General features: G+C 46.4%; 1 protein-coding gene across 3 annotated transcripts in view; it reads right to left on the minus strand.

The window, feature by feature from the left end:
• Positions 1 to 19,325, minus strand: part of LOC120827230 (junction plakoglobin a) — a 127,195-nt gene that overhangs the window by 40,457 nt on the left and 67,413 nt on the right. For all 3 annotated transcript variants that reach the window (XM_040189961.2, XM_078084375.1, XM_078084376.1), the window contains 5 exons: positions 7,525 to 7,726; positions 7,296 to 7,440; positions 6,761 to 6,864; positions 5,234 to 5,353; positions 1,820 to 2,038 (listed from right to left, as the gene is read on the minus strand). In XM_040189961.2, coding sequence (XP_040045895.2) covers positions 1,820 to 2,038; positions 5,234 to 5,353; positions 6,761 to 6,864; positions 7,296 to 7,440; positions 7,525 to 7,726 — 790 coding nt within the window. The remainder of the gene's footprint in view (positions 1 to 1,819; positions 2,039 to 5,233; positions 5,354 to 6,760; positions 6,865 to 7,295; positions 7,441 to 7,524; positions 7,727 to 19,325) is intronic.

The following is a 19,325-nucleotide window of genomic DNA, read 5'->3' on the forward strand; positions in this document are numbered from 1 at the left end:
CACCCGGGCCTAGTCAAATGTAGGGAGAGAATGTGCTCATCTGGGTGGTGGACTGGACTCTCCATGGAGATAGACAAACTTGTGACGTCCTGTCAGGTGTACTAAAAAGAAGACAATAAAAGGAACCTCTCAACATCCCACGGCTTCCCGGAGCAACCCCAGAAGAGAATAGCAATGGACCTTTTGTGAGCGTAATCACCATAACTAAAATTAAAAAGGCTCACTACTTCCACCGCCGTCATGGAGCCAGGCCGCTACCTGACATGCAACCAGGACCACCACACTCATGGTCTTTGCCAGCGATCTCAAGCGAGAGCACCACTGCGAGATCCATTGTCATCAAGACACAGGATGGAACAGCCGCCACCTCCAACCAGTGCCAGTTCCAGGAGAGAAAGTTCTACAGCCATTGATGTTGTTATATGTATATATATGATATTGATTGGTATAAGACCAGTGTACGTTGAAATTGTCTAATGTCTTAATTTGAGTTCATCTTAGTTCATGCTATGCAATGTTCATATTTTCAGAAAGAGTTTAATAGTCACAAGATCCAAAATCCAACTCAAAAAATGCCATAGGGCAAAAACGCAGGCGGGGACCAGGAACAAGACACCACAGGATTCGCAAACCTGCAGACACTACATCCGACATTTAACAGTTAACCTCCAACAATGACGCGGCGAGAGACAAGAGACACACATGGCTTAAATACACAGGGAAGGTGCAGGTGATTGGACACAGATGGAAACAAGCACGACACGGCAGATAATCACAGGGAATGACAAGGCAGGAAGTGAAGTTACCAGGGACACAGGCGGAGAGGCGGAAAACTACAAAATAAAACAGGACGTGAACCCAAAGCGTGACAATAGGGGAGGTTTAGTCTCCCTCATTGTGCAGCATAATGAAGCAATCTATGTTTCTTCATTACGCTTCTTCATTACGCTGCTTTTTCAGAAAACCAAAGCTATTTTTTTCCGAGTAGATGACTTGGCATGCTCCACCGACAAAAAAACGATGGGTTGCAAAATTCAAATTGTGATGCTCATCACAGTCCCGCCAAGTCAATGCATCAGAAAAATCATTTTTGTATTTGTCTATAGAACAAATAAAACATTACAAAATATCATCACCATCATCATTTTGTTGTTATTTCAGGCATCCTTTTTGTCTGTCACTGCAATCAAATCACAACAAAAATATTTATTTTGGGCTCATACTGCTGTAATAAAGCACAGGGATTACACCTCCAAAAAAGTGTCATGAACCCAGACAGGAAGGTGTTTAGTTTCCGGGATTTTTGAGATTCCCGCAAGTAGTGGAAATGAATGGCTGTGTTGGTAACGGCTTCAATGGAGTTCAGCCACTCCTATCCTTTACATCTAGTTTGTATGAAGGGATATGCATGTGTACAGACTGTAAAGCTGCACGAGGAACATTTGTAATTTGTGATTTTGGGCTATACAAAAGAAGTTGGATGGAATTTTAGGTAAAGGATCTTTGAAAAAGGCTCCTTTAGGAGCCATTTGGGTGTTCTTGCTTAATTCTGGCCCTGTTCTCCTTTGGTATTCCTAGATCCCTGGTGTCTAGGGTGCTAGATCCTTAGAATGCCTTTGACACTAGTCATTTTTCCCTACAATGACCTTTTAAAATTGATTCTGTGAAATGGCTTGTTACATGTTCAAATTACATAATACCTAACCATAACCTCTGCTTCAACGAGCTACCCAGTGATTTTTATTTAAAAAGAACAGTGGGATTCAAAATATAGCCTTCATTTTATGTCAATAGTATACAAACCACTGCCTCCAATCACCTTCACCACAGGCCAGTAGTGCGGCTGTCCCAGCAACTTGACGACCGCTGGGATACCAGAGTGCAGCCGCACAGCATTCTGCGCCAGCTCAGCGTCCTGATGGCGAGAGGTTAGATGACGCAGGGCGCAGACTGCTGGCTCAGCAACATCCTCCTTTTTCCCGGCACGAAGCACAGCATGGATCAGCGCTTCCACTCCGCCATACTGAGTTACCAGAGTCTGAGGGTTATCGGGGAGAAGACAATAGACTAAAATAGCTCATCTGCAATGCTAGTGTTCCCCAAGACTTAATTTAAAAGATCATAAAGTATAAAACAACAGTTAATAAACAGATATATAGTTACTGCATGTACATAAGTGAGTCCAGGCTTATATATTTGTTTTGCGCTGACAGCGTGCAGCGCTGTTGTTGCGTTTGGTTGCTGCTACTACTCGTTCACCCGGTTCTCTCTTTCCCCCCCTATACCGGCCGTTCTTCGGGGGCTAGGGGGCAGGGGGAGGTAAATCCCCATGACTTAAAGTTGAAAAGCAGGTCAGAAAAGTAGGGGCAACCCTGATTTAAAGCTTCAAACATAAAAGAAAAGGTCTGGACAGAGTCTCTGGTGTCAATAATCAGTGAAACGCTGGATCACTGTTAGACGACAGTAAGCTGGGCTTATCACGCCGTCCGTCGTGCTGCGCTGGGACAATCTGACCACGTCATGATCCACTTCCAATTGCAGAATATAGGCAGAAACTAAAGCTCTGCAAATCTGTGGTGAGGGAATTCAAGAAGTGACCAGTGAGGCGCTGGAGGATCTTCAGGCGTGCTTGGACTGCACAGACTGGGCTGTTTTCAGGACTGCTACTAACAGTCTGGATGAGTTCAGAGACTGTAACTTCATACATTGCATACATCACACCATGAGGACAGCTGTGTACCATCATGCACCAGGGTAAGTTTCAACAACGACAAACACTGGTTCACAGCGGAACTCCGAAAACTACGTCGGCAGAAGGATCAGGCATTTAGGAGTGGGGAGAAAGACTCACACAACTCCACAGAATCAAAATACAAGGTTAGTAAGGCGGTGAGAGATGCAAAACTGCTGTACTCTGAGAAACTCCAACAATAGTTCTCAGCAAGTGACTGCCTCGGTTTGGAGAGGCTTTAAACACCTCACAAATTCCAAGCCAAAAAAACACACACTCCTCCGCCTGGCAGACGAGCTGAATGAGTTCTACTGCAGATTTGATAGACAATGTCCTGACTCCATCTCCCACAGTTCCACCAACCTCCCCCAGCCCATCAAGGGCTCAAGCCTAGTTTATGCTTCTGCGTTTTCAGAGAGACGCAAGAGCCCCTTGCGTGTCCCTTGTGTGCCTTTTTCCCATCTCCTTCATCCGCGATGAAAAGCAGCAGTGGCAATGCACGGGCCAATAAAGGCTCTGGTAATTAAATAAACAAACCAACAACTTCCACACGCAAAGACGTGACTCTAGGTCGTATTCAACAAAAAACGTTACTCCACCTATTGTTCCGGCGGTGAATTGCTCTGCAACACTCGCAAGCCTTTTAGAACCATGAATTGAAACGAATGCGTCGACACAGCTGCGTATGAAGATGAAGACGCAAAAGCATGCCCCAGCCTTTACGGCTCTGAATCACCTTCCCCTTCCCCACCCCCCTGACCAGCAACAGCCCTCTATTCGGGAGAGAGACGTTAACCGGCTCTTTAAAAGACAAAACCCCCGTAAAGGAGCCGGCCTGGACTCCGTCTCTCCCCGCACCCTAAAGCATTGTGCTAACCAGCTGTCTCCGCTGTTCACTGTAATCTTCAACACCAAAATGGGAGGAAGAAAGAGATCCAGTACGTCATGGACCTGCGAGCAAAGCCCCACACACTGGGTAGGATGTCACGTGAGAATTTGCTCCAGGCCCACGAACGGCAACAACGGCTGTACGACAGAGGAGCCAGGCGGCGAGAATTCACACCGGGAGAAAAGGTGCTTGTATTACTTCTTCCAACTCCAAACTCCTGGCTAAGTGGCAAGGGCCCTTTGAGGTCACACGGCAGGTGGGGGATATCGACTATGACGTGGTGCGGTCTGACAGGGGCAGAGCTTTGCAAATATACTACCTAAACCTCCTGAAAGCCTGGAAGAAGGCGGAGTCTGTTTCGCTGGTGTCCGCGGTATCGGAAAGAGGACCTGGGCCGGGGATGCCAAAATCTGTTAATCCCACCTCGCTCCCTTGCGAGGCCCGTCTCTACGAGGACCAGAGAACAGACATTACCCAGTTGCAAGAGCAGTTTGCAGACGTGTTCTCCCCCCTGCCAGGCCGGACTGACCTAATAGTTCACAGAATCGAGACTCCTCCGGGGGTGACAGTAAGGTCACGACCCTATAAGATGCCTGAACACAAAAGAAAAGTGGTTCAGGGGGAATTGGCTGCAATGTTGGAGATGGGGGTAATAGAAGTGTCCAACAGTGCCTGGTAAGGCCGGAGGGCTCCCCGGTGTAAGTCGGGCGGTGGGGGGAGAGAGGGGGAGTGGCTCAGGGAACGGTGCCAGGTGGAGGCAATTGGCCTCAGCTGCCGAAAATGACATTTGTGTTTGTCTCCAGTATTTAATGCAGTGGGGCGATCCGGCAAGAGACAGACAGGAGAGCTGGACGCCGGGAGCCCACGGAGCATTCCGACCGACAATCCTACCGTGTTTATCCTTCTTTCCAGCCCCCCCAAGGACCCAGTTTGTTACTCTTCTATTGTCCAATTTGGGTGAGCTTGTGTGAATTGTAGTCAGTTTCCTGTTCTTAGCTGACAGGAGTGGTCTTCTGCTGCTGTAGCCCACCTTCTTCAAGGTCCTGCGTGTTGTGCGTTCAGAGATGATATTCTGCATTCCTTGGTTATAACGAGTGGTTATTTCAGTTAATGTAGCCTTTTTTTTATCACCTCGAACCAGTTTTCCCGTTGTCCTCTGACATCTCACATTAATCACAGTTCAAACGACTGGCTCACTTAATATATTCTCTTTTTCGGACCATTCTCCGTAAACTCTAGATCCCAGTAGATCAGCAGTTTCTGACATACTCAGACCAGCCTGTCTGACACCAACAACCATGCCATGCAATTGAACAGGTGTAAATAAAGTTTCTGGTGAGCGTATATTTATATTGCAAAGGCTTCGAGCGACACTGTCAAAATGTCATGCAAAATGTTTTAGTTCATTATCTAATCTCTTTATGTCCCAGAAAGTAAATATCTCTATTTAGTCATCTCCTACCGATGGCTGCATTGTATGGGACAAATTGTGATTTGAATTTAATCAGACAGAAGAGTTAACATTGCTGTGGCAGTAGATTAATGCCAACGGTTTGTGAATCACATAATTAACTGTCGCAAACAACAAAAAACTTCTATTGCTCAATGGTTACCTTGTTGCGTGAATTATTACAGGTGAGGTTGGACAGGATCCCAGTTGCACATGTCACCATGTTGACGTCGTCTGAGCCCAGCTGGGTGACCAATATCTGCAGCAGACCGTCTAAACCATCCTAAACAGACAGGGGTGATTTACTGTCTGATTTACTGGGGGAAAGATTATATACAGTGCATACACTGTGTTTACAGAGAAATGGAGTTACGCAGTCTTAGCTTATTTCTCGCTCTACTGATATGAGCTGCTCTGTTGTTATCATTGTTGAGCTGAAAGAACTGTGTGAAACACAACAGCACTGTTGTTTTGTAAGGAAATTGGGTGAAGTCCAATTGGCTAATTCATCCATTGTAAAAATCCATATGCATTCAGTGCACTGTATTACAGCGGTTATGTAAAATGCATACTTTTGTACAATACAGTGATCCCTCGCCACTTCGCGGTTCACTTATCGCGGATTCGCTATTTCGCGGATTTTCATATTGCATTTTTTTTTTTTTGGTGCATTGTGCTCTGCATTCTGATTCGCTAAAAACTCACTCCCGAGCCGTTAATTACAGTTCTCCAACGTAATCGATGGTGGCATGTCGGTGTACAAGGATCTTTTTGCAAAGAAGAAAAAAGAGCGACAACAGCTGCCTATCACTATGTTCTTCTCCCGAACAAACACACCTGCACCGCGGGCTTCAGAAGAAGAGAACACTGCAGAGCGCAGTCAGGATGCAGCGGCCCAGTCTGAAGAGCAGTGAAACGGCCTACACGCGAGTCACTGTATTTGTATACATGTAATAGTTGCTAATTGTAAAAAAAAAAAAAAGTTTTCTATTTCGCGGATTTCACTTATCGCGGGTCATTTTCGGAACGTAACCCCCGCGATAAACGAGGGATTACTGTACAGCACACCTGTAATGTGCTACAGGAGTTTTTTTGTATGGTTTATGGACGTGGGTGTGTCATACCCACTGCCATTGGAAATGTGCCGATTTTTATATTACAGAGGGTTGTGGGACAAAGTTTGTACAATTGTGTACATGGTGTGAATAACAAATTGTTTGTTTCTATATTCCAACCATATATTCATGTTATAATCATCTCTATGGAGATGTAGAGAAGTGGGGGGGGGGGGCATGACCAGTGTTAGCATATCTAAAAGGGCGGGGAGGTTAGTGGGGGAAACATCAGGAAAATAGTTACGCAGTTAGGACAGAGGGGGAGAGTTTCGCTTAATCAAATGTTCATAGAAATGTACAAGCAGTTTCATCACCTAGTTAGTCTTTCCGGAAGGAGCTTGGTTTAATCAAGTGCGTGCCGCTCCAATAAATCTCTGCTAATTGAAAGATCTGAATCTCAAGTGTGTTGTGTGTGTGTATGAGTTACTGAAAGTCCACAATTTAGAATATTTAGAAGATAGTTAAAACTGCGAAGAATGAATCCACAACAACGGTTAAACCTGATTGGTGATGGCCCTTTCTAACTCTGCCATAGCCATCCCTAAAGAAGTTGTAGTAGGTGAATAAATACGTACCTGTTTAGTTGCAGCATCGGATAGATTGCGCAGCGTCCACAGACAGTTCTGGATTAGGCGCTGACTGGAAGCTGTAAGATGTTGGCCCAAAGCTTGCATCCCACCTGGATATATGTAAATGGATGTATGCAAAATATACACTGAAAGTTACACATTCTATGTTTCATACTATGTGTTTGGACATGTTAATGATTGACATTTAATTTCTACTACATGCATAGCATCATTCAAAATAAACCTGTGCAATCACACTGAACATATAGGTTATGCTTTGTAAAAAATGCTTCATTAGATTTTGGAAAAGATCAAGGTTTGGATTGAATTTGTATAGTTGATAGGTAACGCTAATTTATTCATTTTACTTAAGTATGCAAATTACACTTCTACCTGCCAAACTGTCCTATGGGAAAGTTTCTACTACATCAGCTACTGACTGGTAATGAACTGTATGGTTTACATTTGATTTAGTGGACAGCTTGGAAAGTGATGACATCTGATAAGTTAGGAGCAAGAACATTTTGTGATGTAGACATACCAGCCTCTACTATTGCTGGCTTGTTGCTGGGACAGACAGACAGCACTTTGAGAACGCGACTGGTAGTCCATAGCAGCTTCTCATAGTTATAGTTCCTTGTGATGAACACGAGACTCTCTGGGCCGCCATTGGCTAGGATGATCAGCTGAAAATAAACAGGAAGTAGGAAGTGCAATTATGTAACAAGGTCAAACAAAAGAGATCTCCTCCCCAATGTCAAGGACCTCACCTTGCTCTCCTGGTTGCCGTAGGAGAGGAGCTGCAGACAATCAGTGGTGATGGCCAGGAACTTGGGGTTACTCTTTTTCAGTAAAGGAACCATCCTCTGCAGTCCATCAGCAAGACGCACCGCCATCTTAGCCCCCTCTTGGTGCAGCAGCATGTTGTGGAGTGTTGTGATGGCATAAAATAAGACTGATTCTCCTGGTGAGCTGTATTAGTAATGGAGGAAGATGGAGAGAAAAGGATTTAAAGATATAAGATGAAAAAATGTTAAAAGGAAATCTCTAACACACCCTAATTGATTTGATCAACATCTAATATAATTGAGCGACTGACTTTTCTTTTGCCATTGTCACTACAGCAAAGGTCAAAAGACTGAAAGAGGTGTCATTTGATCACTAGGGTTAATGTACAGATCATGTCTTTGCCCTGGTAGCAACGTTTCTCAAGGAACCACAATCGCATTTTTTTGTCTGTAGGACATCAGTGTTCAGTCTTCTACTTTCGGGGTGGGTCCGTTCTTTCGGTCGCAACCCAGAGTTTGTGACCATAGGTGAGGGCTTCTCTCAAAGAAGACCATGGAACTTGTTAGGAATTGGAGTAGAAAAAGGATCATTCGTGGTAGAAATTATAGTATTTATGTTATTATTTGAATAATTTTTGTAATGAATTGAACGGATTGTACGTCATTCAAATCTCTACACATAACATTGTTGAGGTAAAAACATTTCATGCTTTTTTACTAATCTGCAAGTCCCAGAATGCACTTCCAGCAGGCCATTGCAGGTTGCTCATCATTTCAAATCAGAACACCTGTCAATAGCAAGTCTCAGCAAACATCTCAGCAAGGAGAGGAGCTAAAAAATCAACTCATGGTACATCTAAAAGAAGCCACCGGTATAGTAACTCATAGTGAGGAATATTTGTTTTGAAGTCATGTGTAATTTGTTTACATTTTTTGTATGCTTATGCTTTTGGGTTTTTGAAGGTTTTTAAACTGAGCCAACCAGACAAATAAGAGAAAATAAACATTAATCAGAGTCCCGTGTGTCCTTTGTGGTAGTAGGCCATTTCAAGTTGGGCCAGAGTTTAAAGAAAAATTTGAGAACCATGCTATGGTACCGGAGTACAGGAGAACCCAAACGCACGACTCGGACACGATGGACAAGACTGAGGGGTTTTAATGAAAGTTCAGGCTGGGTCCAAAACCGGGAGATCCGTCGGGAGGCAAACAATTCCAGAGGGGCAGGCAGGTAATCCGCAGACGAGGACAGGCAGGGTCAGAACCAGGATGACAAACAGACAGGCAGATAAATCCGAAACGGGGCAGGCAGGTAAATCGGGACACGCTGGAAAATTTGGTTAAACACACGAGACAATCTGGCAGTGAGCAACAGAATGTGACGGGCTTGAATAGTGAGTGACTGACGAGGGGAGGCACCACAGGTGAGGGTGAGGAGAACCAGGTGCAGGAAATCAGGTGACGAGGTAGGAGGATCTGAAATGACAGGAGTTAGTGAACATGCAGTGAAGATGAAAAATAAACTGATGTGGGCGTATGTGTAACAGAACTCCCCCCTCTAGGGACGGCTCTCGACGTCCCCCTGGGCTGGTCCGGGTGTGCTCTGTGAAAGTCCCTGATCAGGGAAGGGTCTAGTATGTGGCGCGACGGGACCCACAAGCGCTCCTCTGGGTCGTACCCCTCTCTGTCCACCAGATACTGCAGCCCCCTGCCCCGTCGACGAGACTTGAGCAGGCGCCGGACCGTGTAAGTTGGGCCCCCGTCAATGAGCTGGGGGGGAGGAGGGGGTCTGGGGGAGGGTTGAAGTGGACTCTCCAGGACAGGTTTCAGCCTGGAGACATGAAAGGTGGGGTGGACCTTCATGGCCCGCGGCAACCGGAGTCCGCTGCAGGGTTGACGACCCTGGAAACGAGAAAAGGACCCACAAATCGAGCCGCCAACTTCTTAGACTCCACTCTAAGTGGGAGGTCCCGGGCGGACAACCAGACTCGTTGTCCCGGGGCGTAGCTGGGTGCCGGGGTTCGAAGTCTATTAGCCGACCGTTGATACTGGTCCGAGGTACGCAGGAGCGTGGAGCGGGCCTGCCTCCAGGTGCGCCGACACCGCTGAATGAACGCCTGGACAGAAGGGACGCTTGCCTCCAGTTCCTGCTCCGGAAACAGCGGAGGTTGGTATCCTCTTGAACATTGGAAAGGTGAGAGCCCGGTAGCAGAACTGGGGAGTGTGTTGTGGGCATACTCGACCCATAGGAGTTGCTGGGACCAAGAGCAGGGGTTGCGGGAAGAGATGCAGCGTAGAGAAGTCTCCTGGTTCATCCGCTCCGCCTCATCGTTGGACTGTGGGTGAAATCCAGACGATAAACTGACTGTGGCCCCCAGTAGCCTGCAAAACTCGGACCAAAAATGAGAAGTGAATTGTGGCCCCCGATCAGAGACCACATTGACGGGCAGACCATGCAGGCGGAACACTCTCTGTAATAGTAATTCTGCTGTCTCCTTAGCAGAAGGCAGCTTAGGTAGTAGAATGAGTTGAGCAGACTTGGAGAAGCGATCAATTACCGTTAGAAAAACTGTGTTACCGTCAAATGGGGGTAGACCGGTTACAAAATCCAAAGCGATGTGGCACCAGGGACGATGAGGGATGGGCAGGGGATAGAGGAGGCCGGATGGAGCCTTGCGAGAGCCCTTATGCTGAGCAAAACCGTTGTTTAAGCAGAGCTAGCGTGCGGATCACTCCCGGGTGACAAGCCAGGCGGGAAGAGTGACCCCACTGCAGGACCTTCGAACGCAGATTCGCTGGGACAAACAGAAGTTTATCAGGACAGGCACTCTGCGCCGGTTGCGCTGAATGGGACCGTTTTACTTCCTCTTCCACCTCCCAGGTCACCGCCCCAACAACACATTCAGGAGAGAGAATGTTCTCCGGACCCTGAACGCAGCTCCTGGACTGGTACTGACTGGACAGGGCATCAGGTTTGACATTCTTCGTGCCCGGGAGGTAGGATAGAGTAAACTCAAAACGGTTAAAAAATAGGGCCCACCTTGCCTGTCTGGGGTTCAACCGCTTGGCAGAGCGAATGTACTTGTACTTTTTTTATGTAGTTTTTGTGGTCAGTCCATACCATAAACGGCTGGTCAGCTCCCTCCAGCCAGTGTCTCCACTCCTCCAGTGCAAGCTTTACCGCTAACCACTCCCGATCCCCGATGTCATAGTTTCTCTCCGTGGAGGACAGTTTCCGGGAGAAGGCGGCGCATGGGTGAACCTTCTGATCTGTAGACGACCGCTGCGAGAGAACCGCTCCTATGCCGGTGTCTGATGCATCCACCTCCACCACAAACTGGTGAGCAGGCTCTGGGAAAACAAGGATAGGGGCAGAGGTAAACTGTGTCTTCAATTCCCCGAATGGCCTGGCCGCTGCCGAGGTCCATTGAAAGGGCACTTGTGGGGAGGTTAGAGCGGTGAGAGGAGCGGCCACAGAACTGTAGTTCCGAATGAACCGCCACAGGGTACCTGTTTTTGATGGTGATGTTATTGAGTCCTCTGTCATCAATACAGGGTCGCAGGGATCCGTCCTTCTTTCTCACAAAAAAGAACCGAGCGCCGGCTGGGGATGACGACGGTCTAATGAGGCCGGAAGCCAAGGAGTCGCTGATGTACTTCTCCATAGTCCTAGTCTCAGGGGCCGACAGAGAGAATAGTCGCCCTCTTGGGGGCGAGGTGCTCGGAAGGAGGTCTATAGCACGATCGTACAGGCAGTGAGGTGGTAGTGAGGTGGCCCGAGCCTTGAACACCTCCCTCACGTCGTGGTAATCCTCGGGTACGCCAGTGAGATCTGGGGACTCGGAGACACGGAGCGGCTAATGGCAGATGCAGGCTTTAAACAAACCGCGTGACACTGAGGACTCCACCCAAATATAGTCCTAGTAGCCCAGTCAATATGCGGATTATGCCTCCTAAACCATGGAAATCCCAAAATGACTGGTTGTTGAGGTGCATCACCTCTGCTTCACTGTGGTTACCTGACATCTCCAAGCGCAGAGGGGTGGTTTGATGCTTAACCCTGCAGAGTAGCCGGCCGTTCAACGCCGTGGCCCGGATGGGTCTTTCCAAAGCTACTTGCTCAATCCTCATCTTGATGGCCAGGTCCCGGTCGAGGAGATTGGCATCTGCGCCGGAGTCAATCAGAACAGGAACAGTGTAGCTCTTAGCGGTCGGCGGCACCCGCGCACACTGGTCGGATGCGTCACAACAACCAGGAGTTTTTCGTGCGTCATTGACTTGTTTGGAGAACGGAACTGGAGCTGTCACGGTCGGGACTTTGCTTAAATTTCTCAGCCCTCAGGCTCTTCCTAACGATACCTCCACTGATGAAGGTAGAGTGAATTTCTCTCACTGAGCTGTTAATAGTGACCTCTTTCAATATGCTAACTATGCTATACTTCACAGGTAATTTCAGATTTCTTTTCAATTATTTTCCCAGCTATAACATCAACAGATGCATCACTTCTCAGTGCTGATGTTTCCTCTATAGCACAGTACCACCACCACCACCACAAGCTCTATGATTACAGCTGATATTCTGCACAGTTTGTGCTGTCATATTGTTAGAAAAACAGTGCAAATCACTATTGAATTCCCACCAAACTGTGTAAATACCAGTCACCTTTGCCCATGGACATTTCAGAATTGTTAATAATACAGTAGTGCCTGTCAAATTTCTAGGTGTCAGACACTAAGTGATGCATTCTTTACCACGACAGATATTTTATTTTCCCCAGATACACCGTCAATAGCATCTCTCACACTGGAAGACACTGCATCCAGAACAGAAATTGAGTCTGCACCCAACACTGAGGTTACCTCTACAGCTCAAGGTACCACAAGGACTGAAATTATAGCTGATGACCCTGCGCAGTGGCCAGCAGTCCTCCTGACTGATAGTGTGCGCTGTCAAATTGTTAAAACAGGACCTGTGCAAGTCACAAACATTGTATTCCCTCAAAATTCTGAAAATCCACCTCGAAGATTCACAAATGACAATTACATGAGAACCATGAAAAATGGGGAGAAAATTCTTCGATCATGGATGTTATATTCCATGGGCACAGACTCAGTGTTCTGTTTTGCCTGCACGGTTTTTGGGAAGCGTGACAATGCCTTAAGCAACTGTGGCTTCCGTACATGGAGGAACCTAGCTCATCATTTAAAAGAACACAAATATTCAAAGGGGCATTGTGACAACATGACAAAGTGGACTGAGCTGCAGAGGAGACTGCAAACCAATACAACCATCGATCAAAGACAACACTACTTGATGCAGATCGAGATTGAGCATTGGAAATTTGTCATAAGAACAGTGATTGCCATAATTTGTCACTTAGCAGAACGCAACCAGGCTTTAAGAGGGACCACAAGAGAGTTGTATGACCCACACAATGGGAATTTTTCTGGCAGAAGTTGAACTGATGGCACAGTTTGATTCAGTTATGACTGAACACATCAAAAGGATACAAAACCAAGAGACAAGAGTGCATTACTTGAGTGGAACTATTCAAAATGAAATAGTTTCACTAATTGGAAACAAGATACTGAAAGAGATTGTGAGAAGAGTACACAGAGCAAAGTATTACTCTGTGATTATGGATTGCACTCCTGATGTCAGTCATAAGGAACAGCTTTCCATTGTTCTGAGAATTGTCAATTGCGAACCATCTGTGTCCATTGCAGAACATTTCTTTGGATTTTTAGATGTTGAAGACACAACTGGTAAGGGCCTGACTAAAGTCCTGCTTGACCAACTGCAGAAACACAGCCTGAGTCTTTCTGACTGCAGTGGTCAGTCTTATGACAATGGCAGCAATATGATGGGCCATAAACAGGGTGTTCAGACAAGAATTTTGCAATTGAACAGCAAAGCATGTTGCATTCCATGCAGCAGTCACACACTTAACCTGGTTGTGGCAGATGCTGCCAAGTCCTCAGTGCTGTCCATCTCCTTCTTTGGTGTGTTGCAAAGACTCTATAACTTATTCAGTTTTCAATTCAATTCATTTTATTTTGTATAGCCCATAATCGCAATTTCTAATTTCCCTCACAGGGCTTTACAGTCTGTACACATACGACATCCTCTGTCCCGAAACCCACCATCGGCACAGGAAAATGAAAATTGAAAAAACCCTTCCAAGAGGGAAAAAAGGGAAGAAACCTTAGGGAGAACGTCAGAGGAGGGATCCCACTCCCGGGATGGACAGACTACAATGGATGCCATGTGTACAGAGTGTCCATCTCCTTCTTTGGTGTGTTGCAAAGACTCTATAACTTATTCAGTTCCTCTGTGCAACGCTAGGCAGTTCTAAAGGAACATGTAAAGCAGCTCACTTTAAAACCTTTGTCAACAACAAGATGGGAAGCTCGGATTCACAGCGTGAAGGTGGTGCGATACCAGTTACCAGAGATCCTGGATGCATTGTCTGCACTCCAGACGTTTGCTATAGAGAAGGGGGACTCAGAGACCATGTCCACTGCTAAAAGCTTACATGGTGAGTTGAAGACCTGGGCCCGTATCCCTAAAGATTCTGAGAATCCTCTCAGAGAGCTCCTAACTTAACCTAAAAATTCCTTGCCAGGAGTTTTAGCTTAGAAGTGATTCCAGAACATTTTCAGTGAACTCTGAGCAAGGAATGGATGGAAAATCCTATCTTAGTGAGGAGGTGTGGTTTACCCCGTTGCTAGGTATGAGTCATCATTTCAAAAGCCGTGATTGGTTGATCCTACAAGTTTGATGAAAATGAACTTTGTGATAATGAGCAAAGGATGTACCCTCAAATCAATAAACATAATTATACACTCTAATCTTATGCAGACTGTAATTGTAAATAATATTTCACATTCAAGAAAATATCTGGAAAATGAATAGTAAGCTGTAGGGTTTATAGCATAACATTAGAATCTAAAATATGTGAAAACTTAAGCTCATTACACCCTGTTCAAATAATGATTTGTGTCTTATTTGCTCATATTAATATCCTAGCTGGCAAATTTTGTACTTTCACTCCCATATGGACCCCATTGAAAACAAGATGGCCTATCTCAAGGGGCTGTCCTTAATGAAATAGAAATTGCAACGTTACAACTCAGTGTGGTCTTAACGAGGATAACACGGCTCAGCTTTTATCAATGTCTGTGATTGCTGGCTGGTCTATTTATGAAGGCTTGTTAACAAATATCTTACAAACACATAAAATGGAGAAAAAAAGGAATTGCAAGCCGAACTGGACTGAGGAGCAAGGTTTGTTGCTGGCCCAGTTGGTGAAAGAACATAAAAGGTATGTTACGAGGAAAATTTGGCCCAACTTTCACCAGCCAAGGCAAGAGGCGCGCCTGGGACACAATATCCCAAACAATCAATGACTCTTTTCCACTGGTGGTGCGGACAGGCGACGATTGTGAGAAAAGGTGGTATGTGCTGCAGTCAAAGGCAAAAAATGAGATTGCAGCACACAAGCGGGAATCCTCACTCACAGGTGGGCAAAATACTATAGCCTACCACATAATCTGGCAACTTGCTCCTGCTGGCAAAGTTAATTTACATGCCTAAGTACTGTGTTCATTGACTGTTTATTTCTAGGGGGTGGACCACCTGCAAAGCGGCTGTCCCAAGTGGCCGACACTGTCTTTCAAGTCCTGGGACACTCTGAGGTCAGTGTCACCGGGCTGCCAACAGGCATTGACACGTCAATGATGCAGGCCCTCGAAATGCAGCAAAGGTAGGACACAGGGTTATTCATATCAACAGTGTTTATTCATTGCAGAAGCCATTTCATGTGTTATCCATGCTCATTGTATTAAATTAATTTGATCAAAACAATAATTAAACTAGGCCTATGTATTTATGTAGCATGGAGCCATCACAAGAACTGGGCCCATGAAGTTTGCTGACAAGATTGACGCCTGAACCATCTGCAGCTGCTACTCAGGATAGCCCGGCGGATCAAACACCATTCCCATCCGCAGCACCTGCTCCCTCAGCATCCCTGCAGGAGAGAAGATTGCAACTCACAATTGATGCGTTTGAACAACAAGAAAAAGTCCTTTCCCTTCAGGAGGAGTACTACCGCCTTAAAATTGAACAGCTAAAAAAGAAACCATTTAGAGATTGTGTTCTGTGTCTTGCATTTAACAATTGCAGGTGATGTGCAGTAAAACTGTGGAAGTTCTTAATACCATCACAAGTTCTCAAATGACATGGGGCTACAGCTTGCCTGAAATGTAAATTTGTTTGCACTGTAAGGCAGTCCACTCTGGGCTAGGTTTCCCTGTGGAATGTGAATATCTTCTTCACCACCATCCTCATCGCCATCCTCCAGAGTTTCTGCAATCTGTCTAACCTTGCAAATATTGTGTAATATTGCACAGGCTATGATGACTTTGCTGACTTTTTAAGGCCTCAGCCGCACCTCTCCGTGGAGAATATGAAAGCGCCTCTTAAGCTGGCCTATGCCACGCTCCACCACCGCTCTTGTTGTCTTGTGGGCCCTGCTGCATTGTTGCAATTTCCCTGTTGCCAAATACCTCAGGGTTGTGATTACTTTCTTCTCCGGTGTAATAGCGTTGTGGCGTCGAGTTGGTGAAGTAATTGCATCTCTAAGGAGATCCACCACAAACATGATTCCTGCACGATCCAATCTGTAGCGTCACAATAATTCCCTGTCATCACCCTGTCAGTGTTTGCAGGACATCTCTCCTGCCTCCTGTGTTGGTCATTTTGTGCAGCTGTTAAGGGGAACTCTTAAGCCACTAAACGTCCTCTTCCCTGCTCTTAGCAGATCTCGCCTTAGGAGCCCTTTTAAGCACTAGGAATCTTGAGGAATAGCTTTAATATTAACTGGGATTTTCGTGTCACTTTTAGGGGAAATTCTAAGAAAACGTCATGACTCTGAGAATTTGGCCGCTAGGAGCCACTTTTTGCACAAAAATTCTTTAGGGATACGGGCCCAGGTCTTTTTTGCTTTGCACAATGACCTGGTACAATGTGTTGTACCAGATCAATCATGTCAGCAAGCTGCTACAAAATCAAAATGTTTCCATGGAAACACTCAGATCAGATACGGAAGGAATAAAAGACTACCTTGAAGAAGGGAAAATGGGATTGCTTCCTGTCAAACTGATGCAAAAGACATTGCAGAAAATCTGGATATGGAAATGACCCTTCCTGAAAAAAGGCCGCGTAAAAAGAAAAAACTGTCTCTATATGAAGGTACAGAGGACACTCAGTCTACTCCAGACGAGACTTTCGGTAGAGACTTCTTTCTGCCCATGGTTGACACAGCCCTCAGAAGCCTAAGTGACAGGTTTTCAAGATTGAAGGGTGTTTATGACCTTTATGACTTTCTGTTCTCAAAGGACAACATGAAGCAGACAATAAAGAATGGAAAGTTTCATGAACGATGCAAAAAATTGGAACAAACTCTCCATGACATTGATGCTGATGACTTGGCACTTGAGATCAATTCATCGCTCTACACTTTTCCAGACCACGTAGCCACTTCCCCATTTGACATGGTTAATTACATATACAGTGAGAAGCTACTGGATTTGTACAGTAATTTAAGCATTGCTTTGCGTCCACTCCTGACTCTCCCTGTGTCTGTGGCCTCTGGTGAGAGGAGCTTTTCAGCTATAAAAGCTGATAAAAAATTACATGGAGGTCCACCATGGACCAAGAAAGGCTCACAGGACTGGAGCGCGATGTTCGCCAGACTTTGGACATGGAGGACATTGTGATTGCCTTTGCACAAAACAAGGCTCGCAAACGGCAGTTTTAGATAATTTGCACATGTTTGTGAGAACTGAAAAATGTTAGTGTGAATGTATATGTGTGTGTGTTTAAGTATGTTGGATTTAGTTATTGTGCACTTTAATGTATATTTGATTTTATGGTAGTGTGCAAATGTTAAATTGTTAAATGTTCAAATTTCATGCACATTAGGTTTATGCACTGTAAACCCTTTATTTCTATAAAGTGTGGGTGAACTTTATGGCTGTGCTGTGGTTCCTGTAGGTTTTGCGTGCGCGCGGCGGGGGCTTGGAGCCCCCAAATTCCTTCAAACGGCCCTGGGTCCGGCGATAGACTCATCAGGTCCACCCTCGGTTGGTGCCCGCCGAGGTTCCTGCAACTTGCGCGGCGGTGATCCTAAAACTGCGTAAGCGACCCTCTCTCCTCTCCCGCAGACGGCCGTCAATCCGAATGGAGAGAGCGACCAACTCGTCTAAACCAGCAGGGAGATCCCGAGCTGCCAATTCGTCCTTTACGCGGCTGGATAATCCGTGGTAGAAGGCATCGCGAAGGGAGGCTTGGTTCCAGTCACTCTCCGCTGCCATGGTGTGAAAGTCAATGGAATAGTCGGAAACGGATCGCCTTCCCTGCTGCAGCCTAAACAGTCCCCGGCCGCCTCCCGTCCGGGAGTGGCATGATCAAAAACCCTCTGCATCGCCGCGGAAAACGACACGACGGAGGAGCATATAGAAGTCTGCTTAGCCCTTTCGGCCGTTTCCCAATCCCTTGCTCTCCCCGTGAGCAAGGAAACAATGTACGCTACCCGGGACCTCTCGGTTGGAAACGCGGACGGCTGGAGCTCGAAGACGAGCGAGCACTGTACCAGGAACGGTCGACAGGAACCGGGAGCACCGGAACAACGCTCGGGGGGAGGAAGACGTGCGTCGGACATCGGAGCGGGGGGGGTACTTGGGTAGCAGCGGAAGTGACGTCCGGAGTACGCGTCACTGCGGCGAGGTTCCGCAGGTGGTCGCGGAGGGACTCCATGCTGCTCTCATGGCGGGCCGACATTGACTGCATGGCCTCAGCCATAAAGTGGAGCTGCTGCTCATGGCGTTGCGACATGTTGCTTGGGGTCGGGGTTTCGGGCTCGGTACGTGCTGGGTTCATGTCTGGCCAGATTGTACTGTCACGGTTACTGGTACCGGAGTACAGGAGAACCCAAACGCACGACTCTGACACGATGGACAAGACAGAGGGGTTTTAATGAAAGTTCAGGCTGAGTCCAAAACCGGGAGATCCGTCGAGAGGAAAACAATTCCAGAGGGGCAGGCAGGTAATCCGCAGACGAGGACAGGCAGGGTCAGAACCAGGATGGCAAACAGACAGGCTGATAAATCTGAAACGGGGCAGGCAGATAAATCGGGTTCGAGGAACAGACAAGGTCAGGATAGAGGTAGACAGGATAACTAGGGACACGCTGGAAAACTTGGTTAAACACACAAGACAATCTGGCAGTGAGCAACAGAATGTGACGGGCTTAAATAGTGAGTGACTGACGAGGGGAGGCACCACAGGTGAGGGTGAGGAGAACCAGGTGCAGGAAATCAGGTGACAAGGTGGGAGGATCTGAAATGACATGAGAGTTAGTGAACATGCAGTGAAGATGAAAAATAAACTATTATGTGGGCGTATGTGTGACAGTGGTCAAGGTATGGAATTAATTAACTCAAAATGTCAATCTTCAAAGCCGAAAAAGCCTGTGAAGTTGGTACTTGTTAAGTACCAACTTGGAATGCTATGTGTTAAGTATATCTGACCCTCTCAGAGAAGCTGATAAAGGAGCTCACACCATGATGACGTCAACTTTGAAGCGATGGATCCCTGAGCTAGCAAAGGATGAACTAGACAGCAGAGTAAATAATCTGAGAACAGCTAGCAACAGGCTTAGACATGGAACAGCTGAATTTGTAACTGCACGGAGAATTGCAGAACAAATGGAACCAGCCAA

Source organism: Gasterosteus aculeatus, chromosome 11, assembly GCF_964276395.1.
Source record: "Gasterosteus aculeatus chromosome 11, fGasAcu3.hap1.1, whole genome shotgun sequence".
NCBI lineage: Eukaryota > Metazoa > Chordata > Actinopteri > Perciformes > Gasterosteidae > Gasterosteus > Gasterosteus aculeatus.